General features: G+C 39.1%; 1 protein-coding gene across 6 annotated transcripts in view; it reads left to right on the forward strand.

Annotated features, from left to right (window-relative positions):
* The window catches only part of SSH2 (slingshot protein phosphatase 2), a 250,320-nt gene that overhangs the window by 132,384 nt on the left and 97,752 nt on the right, over positions 1-20,184 (forward strand). For 2 of the 6 annotated variants that reach the window (XM_058560181.1, XM_058560185.1), the window contains exon 1: positions 13,986-14,268. The exons of the other annotated variants lie outside the window; for them this stretch is intronic. In XM_058560181.1, coding sequence (XP_058416164.1) covers positions 14,141-14,268 — 128 coding nt within the window. In that variant the 5' untranslated portion in view covers positions 13,986-14,140. Of the gene's footprint in view, positions 1-13,985; positions 14,269-20,184 lie in introns of those variants that run through there. 6 annotated transcript variants of the gene reach the window in all.

Raw genomic sequence — 20,184 nt, forward strand, 5'->3', positions numbered from 1 at the left:
ATGGAGAGGTTTCTCTTTTCATTCATTTACCCTGTAAACTTATTGAGTGCCTTTTGAGTTTTGGTTAAGAACCTGGATTTTAGAATTAGATGAAATGTGGGATTGTCCTGGTTTTCTGATTCTCTGATTTCTAGTTTTTCTTGTATAATCCACACCCGTCATGCATGCATTGTCTTTAATTTCCTGTTTTGACTTCTATAGAGTGAGAACTTATAGGCAATTGTGAAGAGAATTGTGTACAGAATCCTTCTAGAAATTTAAACTTCCTTCAGTCTTTTACAGTCCTCTTAGCCACACCTAATTCAACAGCAATTTTTAAAGTAACTATCCTTTATTTAGGTTTTGCAAAAACATTCTAGTTCATTTTCATACAAATAACGTCTTTTTATTTTTGTGTTTATGTAAGTGGTTTACATAATATTTAATTAAATTATATAGTTATGATAAGAAGTGCAGTGGGCATCAACAATTTTTAAAACAAACACAGATTCTTTATAAGCATACAACTTTTAAAAGCAGAAGTGAGTGGGCGTACTAGAGAGGAGTAACCTGTTAGGAGCATCTCTGCTACAATGACAGGATGCTTTACAGAGAGAATTGGAGACTGTCAGTTAATCCAGTAAATCCTTTAAAAGTAGAAGCTGGTTAGCAATTCTCAGAGAATTGCTGTGATGATGAAATGAGATATAAGTCGTTTACTTAGTTTGGCAAAATGCTTAGCACATAGTACATGCTCAATAAGTGTTTTTTACCATTACTAAGACCCTTATAACTTTTATAGAAGGGTTCTTGAGTAAAGCATTAACCAGACAGCTTTGGGTGGTGATGAGAGGAGGAGAGGAATAGGCTTTTCAAGTTGAGTGCATCTGCAAATGCAGACCGGTAAAGAGCACGCCACTCAGGAAGAACATTGGGTAGTATGGTGGGCTGAGGGCCATTTTTTTATATAGCTCATCTGTCTCCCATGCTTTACTGTGAGCTGTTTAGTATATAATTATATGTCCTCATACTTCTTTGAATACCTAGTATTAACACAGTGCCTGGCAGTGTTGGCATTCACTATTTTGGTATGCTTCTGTTTACCCCTCTGTAAAATATGAATAATAAGTATAGTGTATGTCCAAACATGAGTTAATATTTGGAAGGGACTTGGAAAGCCCTATTTTGAAGGTTAAGTATAAGAAATTTAATATTCTATTTTCTTCTGTTCCTTTTTTTATCATAGGATTTTTCTCTAGATTCTTATTATGCCCATGTAAAAGTGTAAGCAACAGTTCTTTTGTAGTTAACACTTTGGTTTGATTGACTAAAGCTGTCTTTCCTCTGAAATTAAGAAAAGGGGTCCTTGGGGGGAAACATGGCTCCTCCTTATGTTTTTTTGATGCAGAGGAAAATTTGAACTCCTTCAGAGATGTGAACTTAATGTTCACATCGAACACGTCCATCATTCAAGCAGCATCACCCAATATAGTCCAATATCAGTATGGCCCTTTGGAGATGGGTGGCTGTGAAGAATTATTATTTTTTGTGTGTGTGAGGAAGATTAGCCCTGAGCTAACATCCGATGCCAATCCTCCTCTTTTTGCTGAGGAAGATTGGCCCTGGGCTAACATCCGTGCCCATCTTCCTCTACTTTGTATGGGATGCCGCCACAGCATGGCCTGACAAGTGGTGGGTCGATGTGCGGCCGGGATCCAAACCTGTGAACCCTGGGCCGCTGAAGCGGAGCACGCCCACTTAACCACTGCGCCACCGGGCAGGCCTGGCTGTGGAGAATTAAGATGCCTCTAAGCAGGGATTGCATCTTTACAAAGAAGACTAATCTTATAGCCCAGAAAGGCATGTATTTGTGTGCTTTTGTTCTTTTTTTTAGTGATGGGATTTTTTCATAAAAAAATTAAGATTTAAATGTGTATTTAGGTGCCACTTGGGATTACATTCAACTACAAAGAGTTTCAGAATGGAGGGTAGGGGAGCTATGTTTTTGTTACAATTTAATTGACTGTTAAATCATTCACCTCTGTTCCAGCAGTATCTAGAATAAATTACTCCTGGTAATAATATAAGAAGAAAATGACTTTCTTTAATTGTAATTCATTCAGTGTTAGCTAAATCTGTCACCAGGCTCTCACTTAAAGCCCAAAACTTATTTTTTATGACATGAAAAGGACTATAATTATAAGTGATTTTAGGTAATCAATAAATTTCACTAAGGACTTTATTTTCAACAGTCACTTAGTATGTCTTCCTATTGGTTCAATTGTTAAAAATCAGCTTGGACATACTTTTAAATTTAATCTAAATGATTAATTTAATCTAATTTTAATAAGTAAATAATTTTTCTTTAAAAATTTTTGTTAAGAATTGTGTTGAGGCAGTAATATCTTTCATTTCTCAATATGGAATTGCTGTTTTTAACTCAATACAATCCTTTTCATTGAAGACCTTCCTTTTGAACGACAATTTGCTGTCATTAAACAGTCCGCATTCAAGCTTAGTTTTCTCTGAGTCTGTTACTTGACCTATTAAATTGTGAAAACATCAGCCTCAAGGAGTAATTACTATTAAATTAGACCACTTAAGGTGAAGTACTTTACAAATAAATAATAAATAACATAATTTCTGGTAATGTAGTAATTTTAAAATCCCGGTAAAACAAAAAGATTTATAGTCCATTGTTCTCAGTTGTGGGGAAAGAGCACTGGCATTGGAGTTGAAAGACCTATGTTTGTATTGGTTGCATCACCTTGAACAAATACATTCATTATTTGAGACTCAGTTCCTTTTCCTTAAAAAAAATTTAGTGGGCCAACCCAGTGGCACAGTGGTTGGGTTCGCGCGCTCTGCTGCGGTGGCCCCGGTGGTTTGAGGGTTCGGATCCAGGCATGGACCTATGCCTGTCTCATCAAGCCATGCTCTGGCAGCATCCCGTCCCCCAAAAAAAGAATAGAGGAAGATGGGCACAGATGTTAGCTCGGAGCTAATCTTCCTCACAAAGAAAAAAAAAAAATTAGCATGCTTATTGTGAGGCATAAATAATACACAAATATAAAAATACCTCAAATAGTAGGCAAAGTACTATTGCATAAATGTTATATCACAGTGGTATTTTATTAATAGTGAATGTCTTTTGTTCTAGTTCTTCTCATGATCAGCTTGTAGCAGAGCATTTTCCTGAGATAACAGAAGTTAATTTAGAAGGTTTGTGAAGGGGACTGTAAGAATCTTTCAAAAGGGGCCAGCCCAGTGGCGTAGTGGTTAAGTTTGTGCAGTGGTTAACTTTGCGCACTCTGCTTTGGCGGCCCAGGGTTTGCAGGTTCGGATCCCCAGAGACAGACCTACACACTGCTCATCAAGCCATGCTGTGGTGGTGCCCCACATACAAGATAGAGGAAGATCGGGCACAGATGTTAGCTCAGCAACAATCTTCCTCAAGCAAAAAGAGGAAGATTGGCAACAGACGTTAGCTCAGGGCCAATCTTACTCACAAAAAAAAAAAAAAATCTTTCAGAGAAATACTTTCAAAAGTATTTCTCTCCTATTGTTTTATATACTCATTTTATTAGGAATGCTTGTCAACTATAAATAGTTTTCCATCTTTGAGCTTAAGTCATGATGAGAAGTGGATTATAAACAAGTGATTTCATAAACTCTCCAGAAAAGGATCGAAAAGTGAAAGCTGAAATAACTGCTTTATAAGAAGTGACTATGTGAAGATAAGTCTTAGAGGAACTGGTCTTTTCTCTTTCTATTTGTTAGATGCCATAAAGCAAGAGCTCAAAGAGTAATTAGACTATCAAGCCTAATTATTGTTTTCTGTAAGTACATTAGGTCCTTAAGTATCTGAAACCGGTTAATATCCTTCCTCAGTGAGATTTTTAGACAAAATATGAATTAGAGGTTTTTGTTTTGTTTTTCCAACATTTTATTATAAAAAAGTACACATGCAGACGAGTTGAAAGAATTATACAGTAAACACCCAAGTACATACTTCTCTTGGATTCACAATGAACATTTGGTGTATTGGCTTTATCACATATCTACTCATTTATTCATCCCTGGATTAGAACTGTTTAAGCAGGAAAAAATTTTTTGTTTTATGTGTCTTATATATAGCAATCTTAAGAAATAAAAAAAGGTTCAATGCGTTACAAACTATAATTGTCTAAATTTTACATTAAAGAAAAATATGCCATATTCATAATATAAGCACATGAATAGAAAGATGAACACCAAATTTGGGAGAGTAGTTACATGTATAGGAGGGAGGAGGGGAAAGGCTTATAGAGAAGTTCACAGAGGACTTCAACTGTAAAGTTTTATTTGTTACAATCTGAAGAGTAAAACATTAGAAGGTAATAGTGCTGTCCATTATCTGTTCTTTGCTGTATGTTTGAAATATTACACAACTAAAAATTAAAAGAAGGATTTGCTACTTAGTTTTCTTTTCCCCTGGCAAAGTATTTTTCAATTTGCTTAAGTCTGTTGTCCAGTTGGCTATCCAGCTGAGGTGGAGAATAGAATCTGACAACACTGTTATCTGTTCTCAGTTAGTTGAGGTACTGGCCGAAGAATGATACAAAGTGCCCCCTTTCTTCTAAGGATTGAGGGGTAAAGCTTTTGCATACTTCTTGGTTTTGCCTAACCCAGAGAGGAAAACAAACATCTTGTATTGGACTTAAATTTGAAGATATTTGACATGGTTGTTGAAAAGTGTATAATTGTGTAAGTATTTGATTTTGCTTATCCATCTGATTTCAGAGAAGAAAGACGTGGAAAGTAAAATATGGCCAGGGAAGCTGATACGTGAAAGCTTGGAGAGATAATGATGCTGCTCAGCCAGGGCCTGGAAACTTGACCAGTCTAAACACACTGCATAGTACTAAATTGCTTGTGAAAGGGCTGAATCAATCCTGCTGCGATTTGAACTTTTGGCTCCTGAAAGTCTAGGGCAGGCTTGAAAATAAAAATAAAGCCCTTACCTACTAGGCTGTGTTCCAGGTCCTCTACTGGATTCTCTGTGTGAAGGAGGCAACTATCCGAAGAGCAAGAGGCGGGAGGAGAAAGATGAGGCCGTGAAAAGGAGTCTTAGGGGCTTCTCCCTACACCGGATGTGAAGAAGTGAGCTCCCGGGGAGAGAGAACCTCCATCATTAATGTATTGATTCCGTCAAGCCTTAAGAAAAGTGTAGTGGGGTATGGTATAAAGGATCAGCCAACCAACCAGAATATATTTAATGCTTATGACTTGCCTAGCAGTGTGGTAGGCTCTATGAAGTCCGCAAAAGAGAGTTACTGTGTTTGATTTGCTCTAGCAGAGAGAGAAGTTATGTGGCATAAAATAGAGAATAAGACCTTGCATAACAATATAGATTTTAAATGCCAAAGGAGTTAGAAAAGTGTCATAGCATACTATAAACCAGGAATTGATCACAGTACTTAATCAGAAGACCTAAATTCAAATCCTAGCTCTGACACTTGCTATGTAAACTTGGGCAGGTCCCTTAATTTCTGAGCCTCAGTTTCCTCATCTACAAAATGAAGCTGATAATCCCAGCTAGCCCTGCTTACCTATACACAGGATTATAATGAGAATCAAATGAGGATGGATGTGAAAACACTATAGAGTTTCTAATTATTGAAAGAGCCGAGAATTGAACCAGACCTTGAAATATATGTTATGCATGGATAACTTGAAAGGCTGGATAAACGTGGTCTCAGAGAGGGAACAACTTGAACAGAAAGGAGAATGAGACTCAGATATAGGAGGACAAGATAGAATACCACCTAATTATAGCAAAGATTTGTTTTGGAAGAGTGGGTGAAAAATAACTGTGTTGGAGATAGAATTGGGTTGAGGGTGATATGCCATAATGACTGGATTATGTTAGGATTTAAATTAAGGAGGATCTGAGGGCTAGAAAGAAGAGTTTGGGCTTGATCTGAAAGGGAATAGGGAACTACTTGGAGATTTTGAGTAGGGAATTATTATAAAAGTGTTTAACTCTTATTCATTTTGATAATCAGTATCTAACAAACTGCCTGGCATACAGGTATTCAGGATTAGTCCAAATGAGTTCAGTTAATCTGTCAACAATATGTAGGATGAATTGGACACATCTGAGCCTGGAGTCTAGGCTTCTTATCACCTAGATATTAGTCTGGTTCATCTTTTTCTTTAACTGTACCAAGGAATGGTAGTACCTGCCCAGCTAGTAGGTTTATTTCAAACATCAAATAAGATGATAATGCCATCATTATCCACAAATACATTAAATGCCTCCTTCATGTAAGATGCTGTGTAAAAAAACTAGGGAAACAAAATCTATAGAATAAGGGCTTTGAAAAATGTCTTTTGATGAATATTAGTTTGAAATGCAGAGTTCTAAGGGATCTGGTAGCAAGAAGATGGTATACAGCAGCCGAAAGATCATCTTACTGCTATATTTAGTACTGGATTAGGTCCCTATTATTGTCAGGACCTGCTATGCATAGCTAGGATCAAGTGGAGAAGAAAACACTAGGTGCAGTAAGGTAGATATTTAAGGAGTTCTTTCTGTTGGCAATAGACCTTTTCAGACTTAACCTGTTCTGTAGTGAATCTCCTTCATCATGGAGATAGTGTAGAGTACTGGTTAAGGAAACAGGTTCTGGAGCCAGGATAACTGGCTGGGTTTGAAATACTACTATAGAACCTTAGGCAAATTATTTAACATCTCTGAGCCTCATAAAGATAGTAATAGAATCATAGGTTGTTTGTGCGAGTAAGTGATATATTGTATGTAAAATCTTAATAGAGGATCTGGTACACGGTGAATATCAGCTCAGTAAATGTTAGTTATTGTTATTATTTTCCAGACTTTCTCAGTTCCTCTAGCCTCCATTTTTTATTACTCCCAAATTCACTCACTTGCCATTTCTCTCTGTCTCACCCCATTCCAAGACACTCAAAGCCACATTTAGCTCATTCACCTATAATATGTTCAACAGTATTAGCATCAAACAAGATCTAAAAATATCTTCTGAATTAACAATTATATTATCTTCAAAGTAGTTTGTGTCACATATTTTGTTATAGTCTAAGTAATTCTTTGAAATCAATAATCCATAATATAATTCTTCATAATATTTTTCTTTGTAATATAGTATGTTTTTCTAGTTTCTCTCAGTAAGCATGTTTTACTTTTCTAACATATATATATATTTTTAGTTTTTAATGTAGTATGTAAAAGATGGGGTATAGAAGAGAATCTTGGGCCCTGAGTTAATTTAATAGATCACAGCGTAGGAGGAGACACCAAGATTCCATGGGAAAATAAAAAACTAAACCTTTTATGAGGGCAATTTGATAATATCTATCAATTCCTAAGATGTTTAAAATATTTTAACTGCCAATTACACCTCTAGGTATCGACCTAACAAATATATTCACGTGTATACACAAAGACTGTATGAAAGTATGTCCATAGTGATATTGTTTATAATGGTAAAGATTGGAACCAACTTAAATGACCATCAGCAGAGGACTGTTTATTAAATTATATGTAATTGTAAAATAGAATACTATGCACTCCTTTAAAAGAATGAGGTAAATCTATATAAACGTGGAAAAATGTCCAAGATATAGTGATAAGTGGGGCAGGAAGAAGCGGAACAATATGTATAATATAATTCTATGCTTGTGTGCATGTGTGTTTCTAAGGCCAGCTACAATATGTTAATGTTTGCATATGCAAGGAAAGTTTCTGGAAATATTAACAATCACCCCTGAGAGTAGGATGATGGGGATGAGAAGAGTGACTTTTATTTTGCCTTTCTGAATACTGGAAAAAAAAAGTTTTACTCATTTAGCATGTGTTACTTTTATTATTTTTTAAAAACTAGTTTAAAAAATAAGATGTTTAAAGAGTTGCAGTGGGGATTAAATGGTTAAATGTTTTGTAAGGTGTGTTGGATGTGAAAAGTCATCTATAAATGCCTATTATTTTTACTAAACAGTAAGAGTGTGGGGCTTTTGTAACCTGAAGAAAGCAGCATTTCAGCATCTCTTCCTACTGGAGCATATGGTGGTTAAGACCAAGGGGGATAAATGCCTTAGAGATTGCCTCTCATGGAGTTGATATGCGTATCTTTTCAGTATTCCCCATTGCTCTTATGTGGGAAGTTCCCTGGAAAGGACTGTAAAGGCTCAGTGACATTATTCGATCCAGTGTTTAAAACTATTGTCAGGGCCGGCCCGTGGCTTAGCGGTTAAGTGCGCGCGCTGCGCTGCTGGCGGCCCGGGTTTGGATCCCCGGCGGGCACCGACGCACCGCTTCTCCGGCCATGCTGAGGCCGCGTCCCACATACAACAACTAGAAGGATGTGCATCTATGATATACAACTATCTACTGGGGCTTTGGGGGAAAAAATAAATAAATAAAATTGAAAAAAAAAAAACTATTGTCAGATATTCTTTTAAATAAAACTGTTAGCCACATGGTGATTGCAAAACATGATTGCTTTTAAGAGCCTTTGTTTACAGAGTTTGGTTTATTGTATTGTATGAAGAGTGCCGTTGACTAAGTGTAGTGAGATACTTTTGGTGCTGTCTGGGCAACAAGTTTGAAAATTAGGCGTATTATCTTGAGAGTTTTATGCTACCGTTTTACAGACTAACAGGAGACAGAATGTTGTGCTACTCCAGGTAACAGGCTTTTTGTTTTGTAACCGTTTAAAGTGTTGGTTTTCTCCCTTTTGACACTCAGGGAATTAATTTACTATTTATTTCTCTAGAACAGAGAAACACCCTTAGAGAAAACATAAAAATACAAATAGGTCTTCTGATTGGTATAATCATTCTTTCTTATAACTAGGTATTTAAAAAATAAAGTTATATAATTTTATACTATTATTTCAAAGCTTAAAAAATACAAAAATCCAGTGAACACTGCAGATCTCACATTACTACAGATGCAATATTGAGTTAATGTAATTAATTACTTAACAAACAATGATAGTAAAGACTTCCTGGATGAAATGGTGGTATATAGGGGAAGTTTGTATGTATTTTAATTTTCATTCATTCATCAACTTCTCACCCCAAATACAAACAAATACAACTAGCTTCCTGTTATTGGAAGCTGATTGGGCAATTTATGGATGATAATAATAATGAAAATTTGGTGCTGTCTTGTTCATAAAGCACTTTTGTCTATGTATCTTAACAAAACTGTGAGGTAAACATTACCATCTCCACTTTAAGATTAAAGAAACTAGGGCTGGGACGGATTAAGGTTTGTCCATGGACGAAGTAACTAGAATCTAGAACTTCTGATATTAGACTCATTGCCATTTTAATGTTGCCCCTTTTAGCTATTTTTCAGATTGGCGGAAAGGAGCATAGAGGTTTATTTCTAATCAACATCTTCATTTTCTCAGTGAATAAACAGTGGACTTTACCTTAAGGTTACCAGACAGACTTCAGAGTCTCCCTGCCCCCTCAACACACACGCATGTGTGTGCACACACACACTCACAGACACACACACAGCTTTTTTAATGATCTGAAGAAAAGCACATATGTCTTTTCCCTATTAAGAGTTTTTATGTCAGAGGAACAGTCAAAAGATAAGATACATGGAGGAGTTATAAAAGCAAAAAATTTTTTAAATAAAAAAATCTATTACAGTCATGCACTCTGATCTAAGATTCTTCATTGGAGACTCCAGCTCTCTGATTTTATTCCTGAAGGGCAGTCTCCTCAACCTTTCTCTTAGCTCTCTTAAGCTTACAGAGCCATTAAGTCCAAAGAGCAGTTTTTGTGCCAGGCACTCTTTTAAATACTTTATATGTATTAACTTAATTAATCCTCACAATAACTTCATAAATTAGGTACTAATACTGAGCCACAGATTAAGTAACTATCTGAAGTTCACAGCTAACGGTGGCACTAGGATTCAAACCTAGCCTATTAATTCCAAGGCTAGGATTTTTAACTGCTGGGTTCTACTGCTTTGAACTAGATGACTGTTTATCTTAAGTTGATTAAATGCATTTTTCAGGATCTCCAGATTGGATGAAATTCCCTTCCTAAGATTCCTGACTCTCACAAAAACAGATCTTGGAACATTTCCTTAGGGTTTTATTATCCCATTTTACAGATGAAGTTAAGTGACTTGCCCAGAATCTTAGTTTATTAAGTGGTCTTGTTAGAACTAGAACTTAGGTCCTCTGCTTTTGGCACTATAAACCAGCACTGTCACTTTTTAACTCAGTAGCTACCGTCAGTTCAGGTGATCCACCCATGTTGAAATTTTGTTACAGCAGCAAAAGCATGTCCACGTCCTTCACTCACATTTCAGTACACCTTTGTGACTGTCCTGGAATACAGTTAGGTCAGCCCATAAGTCTCTGGTGTTACAGTGTTCATACCTTATGGAGGGACACATGGAGACATAGTAATGGAAGTACCTTATGGATGTGGATACAAGAGACAGCTATTACTTTAAATTTTTTTTTTTTTTTTTTTTTGCTGAGGACGCTTCGCCCTGAGCGAACATCTGTTGCCAATCTTCCTCTATTTGCTTGAGGAAGAGTCGCCCTGAGCTAACATCTGTGCCAATCTTCCTTTGTTTTGTATGTGGGTCACTGCAACAGCGTGGCCACCGACACGTCGTATAGATCTGTGCCTGGGAACCGAACCTGGGCCACCAAAGCAGAGTGCACCGAAGTTAACCACTAGGCTATGGGGCACTTTTAACATGTAATTCTATAAAAAATTTAATTACGTCGTAACTAATGCTGTCAAGAGCCAAATTAACGTTTTAGAATATTCATATTTCTGAGCTTTGAGATGGTCAGCAAATGACATGACAAAATTAATTTCAAATCTTCTAACTCAAAGAAGAGTCGAGTGTGAAGAAATGCAGCAATTTTTCTTCAGGGCCTTTGTGCAGATTTTTTTTAGAGAAAGCCCCTTCTGACTTCATGTGGAGTAGAAAACTAGCTTAGTTTATTTCATGCTGCTCAATCTAATTTGGAATCATTTTTTAATTCCTAGATGCTTGGGTACAGAGAGCTTGCTTCCCAGAGGCTTGTTTCCTGACAGTGGAGAGTAAAGGATTAAATTGAGCTGAAACTAAATTGATTGACATTTTGACACTCTGCAATTGTGAAAAGAAAAGGAATTTGTTCAACTTTTTAAAAGAGACAGCAGCAGAAAGAACTATTTTCTTAAAAGTACCCCAGTTTGCAAAGATAATTTAGTCTTTTTCTTAAAAAACCAAGAGGCATGTTCTAGCGCTTTCCCAATTTCCTATATTATAGTTCAAAGCAAGAATTTAACTTGGAAAAGCTTTTGAAAAGGCCTGGATGGGGATGTTAAAATAGTCTGTTTCGCTGAACAGGCACTGACAGAGGTCTTTTGAGGGGAAACAAAGGGCTATGCACTTCTGGGGTATCAGTATAGGAACCTATTTATAAAAGACAAGTATACATATTTATGAAATCTTTATCTCTAGCATTTTTAAATGCTAGAGACATTGTGTGAATTGAGTAAGATACATTTCCTGCTGACTTCTTTTTCAGACAGATACTGATGATTACCGTGCCATCATCTTTCCTAAACGGCATCATTTAGTGTTGACTTCAATAAAATCCCATCTCTGCTGTGTCGTGAAAGGAACTGGACTCACCTTAATAGTGCTATTCTAAATAGCCTGCTGCCTTTTTTTGATCATTGCAGAAGGCTGTAATAAATTATAGCCTGGAAGAAATTGCAAACTGGCAAGTTTGCCAGATATTTAAAGCAATTTATTTTGGGGTGTATCAGCAGATTTTTTCTTACACTGCCATTTGGGTGCCTGCTGACACAGCCTGAATAAATCTTTCAAACATTTTCCTTCCTAGAGATGGATGAAGATGATGATGAACTGGGCTCCAAGATCCAGACCTTTCATTAACTTTTCACTTACCAACTGGTTCCTTATTACCAGATCGATAGGAAACTTAAGATACCTATTTCCAGCATGAATTTGCAATATTTCAAGTCGCTCAGTACCTTGGCAACAACTTTAAGGTTTATTGAAGGATCAACGAACAAAAGAGTGATTCTGGTTTTAGGCATAGAATTTATAGTTTAGATTGATTATTGTTTCATTATTAATGTTTTGAAAATTGCCAAACTAATCAATAGGAAAAGAGATCTGAAAATTTGTATAAAACAAAGATGTTTCTTCTCAATTCTCACATACGTTGAGTCTTAAAGTGACTTCTTCCTAATTTTAGTCTCTTTTCTCTTATAATTCGATGGTGAAATTGTTTTTAAAAATTAATGTCTTGGGCCGGCCCCGTGGCTTAGCGGTTAAGTGCGCGCTCCGCTGCTGGCAGCCTAGGTTCGGATCCCCGGTGCGCACCAACGCACCGCTTCTCCGGCCACGCTGAGGCCGCGTCCCACATACAGCAACTGGAAGGATGTGCAGCTATGACATACGACTATCTACTGGAGCTTTGGGGGAAAAAATAAATAAATAAAATCTTTAAAAAAAAATTAATGTCTTGCTCTGGAATTCCTAAGGCAGCTTTACTGATATACATTTTAGTCAAGTAATTTTTTTTTTTGTGAGGAAGATCAGCCCTGAGCTAACATCTATTGCCAATCCTCCTCCTTTTTTTTTCCCCCAAAGCCCCAGTAAATAGTTGTATGTCATGGTTGCACATCCTTCTAGTTGTTGTATGTGGGACGTCACCTCAGCATGGCCAGAGAAGCCGTGGGGCAGGTGCACACCCAGGATCCCAAGCCGGCCGCCAGTAGCTGAGCGCGGGCGCTTAACCGCTAAGTGACGGGGCCGGCCCCTAGTTAAGTATTTTGAAAAGCTGAAAATACAGATGCTTGAAAATATTTGTTCTGATGAGACTGGAAGGGCAAGAGATATGGCAGCTATCTTTTATTGAGTGCCTGCACTGGGCCAGCCCCTTTTGTAAGCCACTACATTGCGTGCAGGAGAGAAAAGAGATTCTCATTTTACAAAGAGCTGGTTCCTGGTCAGGTGAGAGGCACTGCTCAGTGAGTTGTTAGGAACATGATAAAGGCATCAGGGAATAGGGTTTGGTGGGAAAAGCCCTAGATCAGGAGTCATAAAACCGGGGTTCTTATCTAAGTGACATTACTTACAAAGGAGGTCATCTGGCTAGACCCTGAATGTTTTCACATCTGTAAAGTGAGGATATAATCTTTAGCCTCTCTTCCTCTTTAGATCATTTGGCACAATAGTTCTCAACCATGGCTGCACACTGGAATCACCCTGGAGTTTTGAAAAATACTGACGTCTAGATCCCAACTTCAGGAGATTCGGATTTGATTGGTCTAAGGTACAGCCCGGCCCTGAAATTTTTAAAATCTCCACAGGTGGTTCATATGTGCAGCTAAGGCTATGAATCCTTAGTTTGGAGGATGGTTAGGAAAGCCCTTTATAAATTTATTTATAAAGGTTAGCAGATGTTATCAACAAAGTAGATAGGTTTTTGTCTCATCATAACTTCAACTATTTGCTTTAAGAAAAATCCAGCTAATCTCTGAATTTCCCCAGGCCGTAGCACATAGGAAGCGGTTGATAAATATTTGTTGCATTTGTGAATGTTCGGCCTCTTAAAGTTTTAAGATCACTTGAAAAATGGGGTTTGTTTAAGGTTCAATGTATAGAACTGGTTAAGAGGCAGGAACTTGCTGGTGAAACATTCCCAAGAAATGCGAGCCTTTCTTGCTCACTCCCGGCTCGCTTCACTCCTTCACCCAAGCCGCGACGTATAGGGGCCGACCCTTGCGCCCCAGGCCGGGACGCACGCAGCGGGATCCGGTGGGTGCCGCGAGGTCGGGGGCGGGGCGTCGGCAGGGTCGACCCTCCCCGCCGGCCCGGCCCGCCCCGCCGCGGCGCCCCGCCCCGGACGCGGGTTGGGGCTGGCTGCTGGCGGCGGCCGGCCGCCGGGACTCCACAGCCGAGCCCCAGGGCTGCGGCGGCTCCCTCCGCGCGACCCGGCGGTCCCAGTTTGGCCGCCGGGAACCGGCTCTGCCCGCACTTCGGCCCTGCGGAGCCTAACGGGAGCGCCTGGTGCCCGAGCCGGCAGGGGCCAAGATGCGGAGTTGTGTGCCTTGAGCCGACCCTATGACCCTGAGCACGTTGGCCCGCGAGAGGAAGGCGCCCCTCGCCTGCACCTGCAGCCTCGGTAGCCCCGACATGATCCCCTACTTCTCCGCCAACGCGGTCATCTCGCAGAACGCCATCAACCAGCTGTGAGTGCGCCGCGCGCCCTCCCGCCCTCCGCGAACGCTCGGAAAGTTTGCTTTTCAGCAGACGCTTTTCGCAGCATCCTGGGGAGCCAGCAAGCGAGGGCGAAAGGGGGGATAGTGAGGTGGAGGTGTGGGGTAATTGTTGGGAGCAGAAAGTGTCCCCGGGGGGTGGGCGGACAGAAGAATCTTTTGCGAGGATTTCTGGTAAACTGTGAGGGAATCTGAAAGTGGAGTCGTCCCGGGGAGGTTGTCTGTGGTGACCGAGTGACAGCTGAGCTGTATGGCACTCGGGAGACTGGGGGTGAAGGGCGGTCTGTAGCCTCTGAACCGCCAGCCGGAAACGCTAGGACTCACTTGGGGGTCCTGCTGGTGATCAAGCTCTCCTGTTTATTGTTTTGGTTTTTTGTTTCAAATAAGTTTGCGTGTGACCATAGGTTTCTGTTACAAGCCGTTCACACAAAGAAAGGCAGTCCATTCTTCTCTCCCGCTGGTTGTAGTCTGGAATTATTTCAGAAAACTGGATTTCGGTAGCTGAGTTGTTTTTCTTTTTGTCTCCCTCTGTAGTACTACGTGCTCACATGACAAGCCTGCATGCACACCTTCATTCACTAAAGTGCAAGATTCAAGCACATCTTTAAATCGTCACTGTTTTGAAGTCTCTAGAGTTGTCGTCCTTCCCTTCCACTGTGGTTGAGCTATTTCTGAGAACTGTGTGCTGAAGCTTGTGGTTAATCTCACCTCGCAGTTATAAAGTGCAAGTAGAGGAACTCCATCTAGTCAAGTTGCATCCTTGCACTAGTGGAATGGTTTAGGGTTACTTTAGATAGCAGCAGTTTGGTCTTCTTAGTGTTTTAGTGCTCCAGGGTGGCTTCAGGAGAGTCACCTACTGAGGTTTTCCCAGACTCCCAGCACTTAAGCAGCTGTGTCTCCCTCCCAGGTCAGCCTGAAGAATTTTTTTCGTTGAATGTCCAACAACAGAAACTTTCCATTATCCCTTACTAAAGGTCCCAAAAATAGCATGTAAAGTGATATATAGATAATCTTACATCTAATTTACTCTTTCAGTTAATGGTTTGCTCTCCTACCAAATCAAATTAAACTCATTTGAGTTTCAGCGTTTTTTCCTTTGAGTTGATTTATGGTGGAGCGCCTATAAAAAGCCCTCAAAAAAGTGATTTTACTGCTCTGTACTGTAAATTCTACAGAATTAAATCAACTGCTTACTTGTGTTTTCCCTTTAAAAAAAAAAAGACAAATGGGGTGAAAGAGAAGGAGAAGAGTGAATAATCTGAAACTGGATAATCAATCTCAAAATAATAATGTTAACAATACTTTAAGAATAAAAAAAGGCAGTGGAAGCAATCCACATGTCTATCGATGGATGAATGGATAAACAAAATGTGGTATGTAATACAGCTGAATATTACTCAGCCTTAAGAAGGAAGGAAATTCTGACAAATGCTACAACGTGGATAAATTTTGAAGACATTATTCTAAGTGAAATAAGCCAGTGAGAAAGGACATATACTGTATGATTCCACTTTTATGAGGTACCTAGAGTAGTCTGGTTGCCCTGGGTCAGGGCAGGGCAAGTGGGAAGTTTGAGTTTAATAAGTAAAGTTTCATTTGAGGAAGAAGAAAAATTCTGGGGGTGGATGGTGGTGATGGTTGCACAACAATGTGAATGTATTTAATGCCACTGAACTATACACTTAAAAATGGTTAAAATGGCAAATTTTACATATATTTAACTATAATTTTAAAAAAGATTAACAAAATTTAAAAGGCAGAGCTTCTAAGCTTTTGAGGGCAAAAGGAGTTTTGACTTTTGCTTCCTATTGTAATCAAATAAGTCCAGATTTCTTTTCCTACTAATTAGTGTCTTTGGGTAAGTCATTTGACTTCAGTTTTTTAAACTGTAAAATGAAGATACAGGGCCGGCCCCGTGGCTTAGCGGTTAAGTGCACGCGCTCCGCTGCTGGCGGCCCGGGTTCGGATCCCGGGCGCCCATCGACGCACCGCTTCTCCGGCCATGCTGAGGCCTCGTTCCACATACAGCAACTAGAAGGATGTGCAGCTATGACATGCAACTATCTACTGGAGCTTTGGGGAAAAAGAAATAAATAAATAAAATTATAAAAAAAAAAAAAATGAAGATACAGTGATTCCTACCCCAGAGGACCGTAAGAGATCATATGTGCAGTAACACTTTGCACGCTATAAATCCCTACGCAAAAAATGAGTTACTTGAGGGGCAGGCCCGTGGTGCAAGCAGTTAAGTGCATGGCAGCCGCAGAGGGTTCGCCAGTTCGGATCCCGGTGTATACCGTCACACCGCTTGTCAGGCCATGCTGTGGCAGGCGTCCCATATAAAGTGGAGGAAGATGGGCATGGATGTTAGCCCAGGGCCAGTCTTCCTCAGCAAAAAAAAAAAAGAGGAGGATTGGCAGATGTTAGCACAGGGCTGATCTTCCTCGCAAAAAAAATGAATAAAAAAATAAAAAATGAGTTAATTGAAATAAAACAATAACTAATAGCTGCCATTTATTGACCGCTTATCACTGTACTAAGAGTTTAAAGTATATTATCTCATTTAACCATCACAGCAACCTTATGAACTAATTTGTTCTATTTAGGGATCTTGAAGCTGAGGCTTACGGAAATTAAGTAATTGCCCAAGGCCGTATAGCTAGTAAATCACAAAACTGTGCTTAGAATCCAGATCTGTTTCCTAGGCCAGTGCTCTTAACCACTATAAAAATGATGTTCTGCCTTAGTAGTTGCAAGGTCACTTTTGAGACTTACAATATTAGGAATTATCTTTAACTGCTGACATCTTCAACTTAGTAGTGAAAAACATTTGCTATACTAAGAATCTTGCTGCTAAGGTAGACAGTCTGTTAAAGAATTTGCAGAATATTTCTCTTCCATTTTTGTCTCTTTTACCTTTTTTTTCCTTAAAAGAGATTTGCTAATATTCATTTCTTCTAAAGTATATTTGTTAGTATTGCTTTAGCCATCATGTTTACATAGCATTTATAGTGTTGCCCAGTTCATCATCGTTTAAAAATCTTTAAGGATCCTTTGGAATAAAACCCAAAATTTTGTTAAATATAAGCATTTTTGGCACCTAATGCGTTAAGTTCTTAATTTGGGGTTCATGGTCACCTGGAGTTCTGTGAATTGGCCTCAGAAGGTCCATGAACTCATTGAGATCATATGAAAATGTTGGGTAGATAAATATATTTTTTAAATCAGATTTTCAAAGTAATGTGATCTCATAAAAGGTAAAGAATCTCCTTCCTAAAGAGAAGTATTGTTTCTAAGGCCTGGTACTGTGAAATTCGACTAGTGTGAACATTTCCTTGTGGTGCCAAATATGTAAATAGCAATGACTAGTGGGAGCAACGAAAAGATTAAGATTTAGGGTTCTAAGTGAAGACTCACTCAAAAAAATTTAAGTGTATGTTTGGAGGAGGGGGCACCTTGACACGTGATTCTCTTGTCACTGCTGAGGATCTGTTCATAAGACCTTTTTCCCTTTTCTCATATGCTGCCTCAGATTTGCTGTGGGTTTAGAAACCAAGTAACAAATCCTATGAGAACTGTGTCAGAGTAAAAAGGCCACAGGGAGATCCTCGGGGCTCTCCTGTGGAGAAAGTTCATGACTTTTAGAGTATGGCCTTTGGACACCTATTTTGGTGATTTCACAGGCTCTTTCTAATTTCTTGATTTTTAACTGTGTTATATATAGGTGAAATTAGAGAATAGCTGGGGTATTACCGTATTTTGTTGGGAATTATATCATCATTATTAGGTTGAAGTGTCCCCTTGCCATTGTATAAAACTCAGCAGATATGGTGATATTTTGGATGTATCGATGAAGAACATTAAGAAGTGATTGAATTCACTACCGAAACAAAGAATAGTTACTGTCATAAGTGTTAATCCTACTGAAAAAAATATGTGAGCAACCCAGAGCATCATCTGATCAAACTTCAAGAGTCTTCGATCAGACTTATGAAATGATCTTGAAAAGTTCCATATCCCTTAAGGGTGTTTTTTATTTAAAAACATGCTTTTTAATAAAACAAAAATCTGAACTTCTGAAAAATATGGTAGCCTATATTATTTTTAGAGAGCCAGCATTCAGTCCCTGAGAAGTGGTAAGCAAGGGGCCAAGCCTTTTCTAGTGTTATTGTTATATGCCAAACAAATAGCTTATCAAGAAATAGGTTGGGGCCTGCCAGTGGTGTAGTGGTCGAGTTCAGCTCGCTCCGCTTCAGCGGCCCAGGGTTTGCAAGGTCGGATCCCGGGCGCAGACCTATGCACCACTCATCAAGCCATGCTGTGGCAGCATCCCACATACTAAATAGAAGAAGATGGGCACAGATGTTAGCTCAGGGCTAATCTTGCTCAGCAAAAAGAAGATTGGCAGTGGATGTTAGCTCAGTGCCGATCTTCCAAACAAAAAAGAAAAGAAAAGAAAGTGTGTCTTAGAAAGTTCAGGGAAGGATCAGGAATTATTAGATAACATGCTGACAAAGGCCACCGTTAAAACAGTGTTCCTGGCCAGCCCCACGCCTTAGCGGTTAAGTGCGCATGCTCCGCTACTGGTGGCCGGGGGTTTGCATCCCAGGTGCGCACCTACACGCCGCTTGTTCGGCCATGCTGAGGCAGCGTCCCACATACAGCAACTAAGAAGGATGTGCAACTGTGACATACAACTATCTACTGGGGCTTTGGGGAGAAAAAGGGAAAAAAAAAGGAGGAGGATTGGCAATAGATGTTAGCTCAGGGCTGATCTTCCTCACAAAAAAAAAAGAGAGAGAGAAAAAACAGTGTTCCCGTTATGAAAACCCCTGATGAAAAGTCTTGGAACTTAGGTGCTTGAGAATGGCTCGATTTGTTAATGAGGTTGCCTTGAGCTTTTTAGCCTTGACCTAAACTACCTGTATTTATTTACTTGGTTTCATATGTGAGTTTGACTTCCTAGTTTCACATCAGTGCTTTAGAAAGCTTAAGCTCAGCGACAAAGGAACATATCGAGATGATGATCCAAAATGTACCTTTTCGTGAAATTGAAAGGTGGAAACAGTTTTTTGTGTGTGTTAATTAGTAATGATAATAGTACTCTTTAATTTTTGCTCTGTAGTTATCCAAGTGATTTCACATGTGCTCATCTCTGAACTTAAGCTTGCATCAGAATCACCTAGATGGCTGATTAAAACACAGATTGCTCCCCACACCCCCAGAGTTTCTGCTTCTGTAGGTCTGGGGTGAGGCTAGAGAATTTGCATTTCTAACACGTTCTTAGATGATGCTGATGATGCTGGTCCAGGGACCACACTTTGGGGACCACTAAAAGTATTCTTCTGAGGCAGATTGGGCAAGTCGTCATCCACATTTTGTAGAGTCATATACTAAAAAACTCAAAATGGTGAAGTGATTTGCACAGGGGTTACATGATTTGTTATTGGTAGAACTGAAACTGGAACCAGCATTTCCTGTCTCGGAATCTAGAGCTCTTACAATGCTGCACTCAAAGTCCTGATACATATATCTTTATATATATACACACAGGAACATTTCTTTAGATAAATTTCTAGCAGTGGAATTTCCAGGTCTAATGATATGTATGTGTTAAAAATTTGAAACATACTGCCAAATTGGCTTCTAAAAATGCTTTGCTATTTTGCTCTTACCAGCTGTAAGTAAGAGTATATCTTTCCCTATATCTTCACCAACCCTGGTAAAATTAATAATGACGTTAAATAGCAGTTGATTTTTTACTGTGTGCCAGGTGTTTTTTGAGCACTATGCATATTATCATTCTCTTTTCTCGGCAACCTTTTTTTTTTTTTAAAGATTTTGTTTATTTATTTATTTTCCCCCCAGAGCCCCAGTAGGTAGTTGTAT

Source organism: Diceros bicornis, chromosome 18 (assembly GCF_020826845.1).
Source record: "Diceros bicornis minor isolate mBicDic1 chromosome 18, mDicBic1.mat.cur, whole genome shotgun sequence".
Lineage (NCBI taxonomy): Eukaryota > Metazoa > Chordata > Mammalia > Perissodactyla > Rhinocerotidae > Diceros > Diceros bicornis.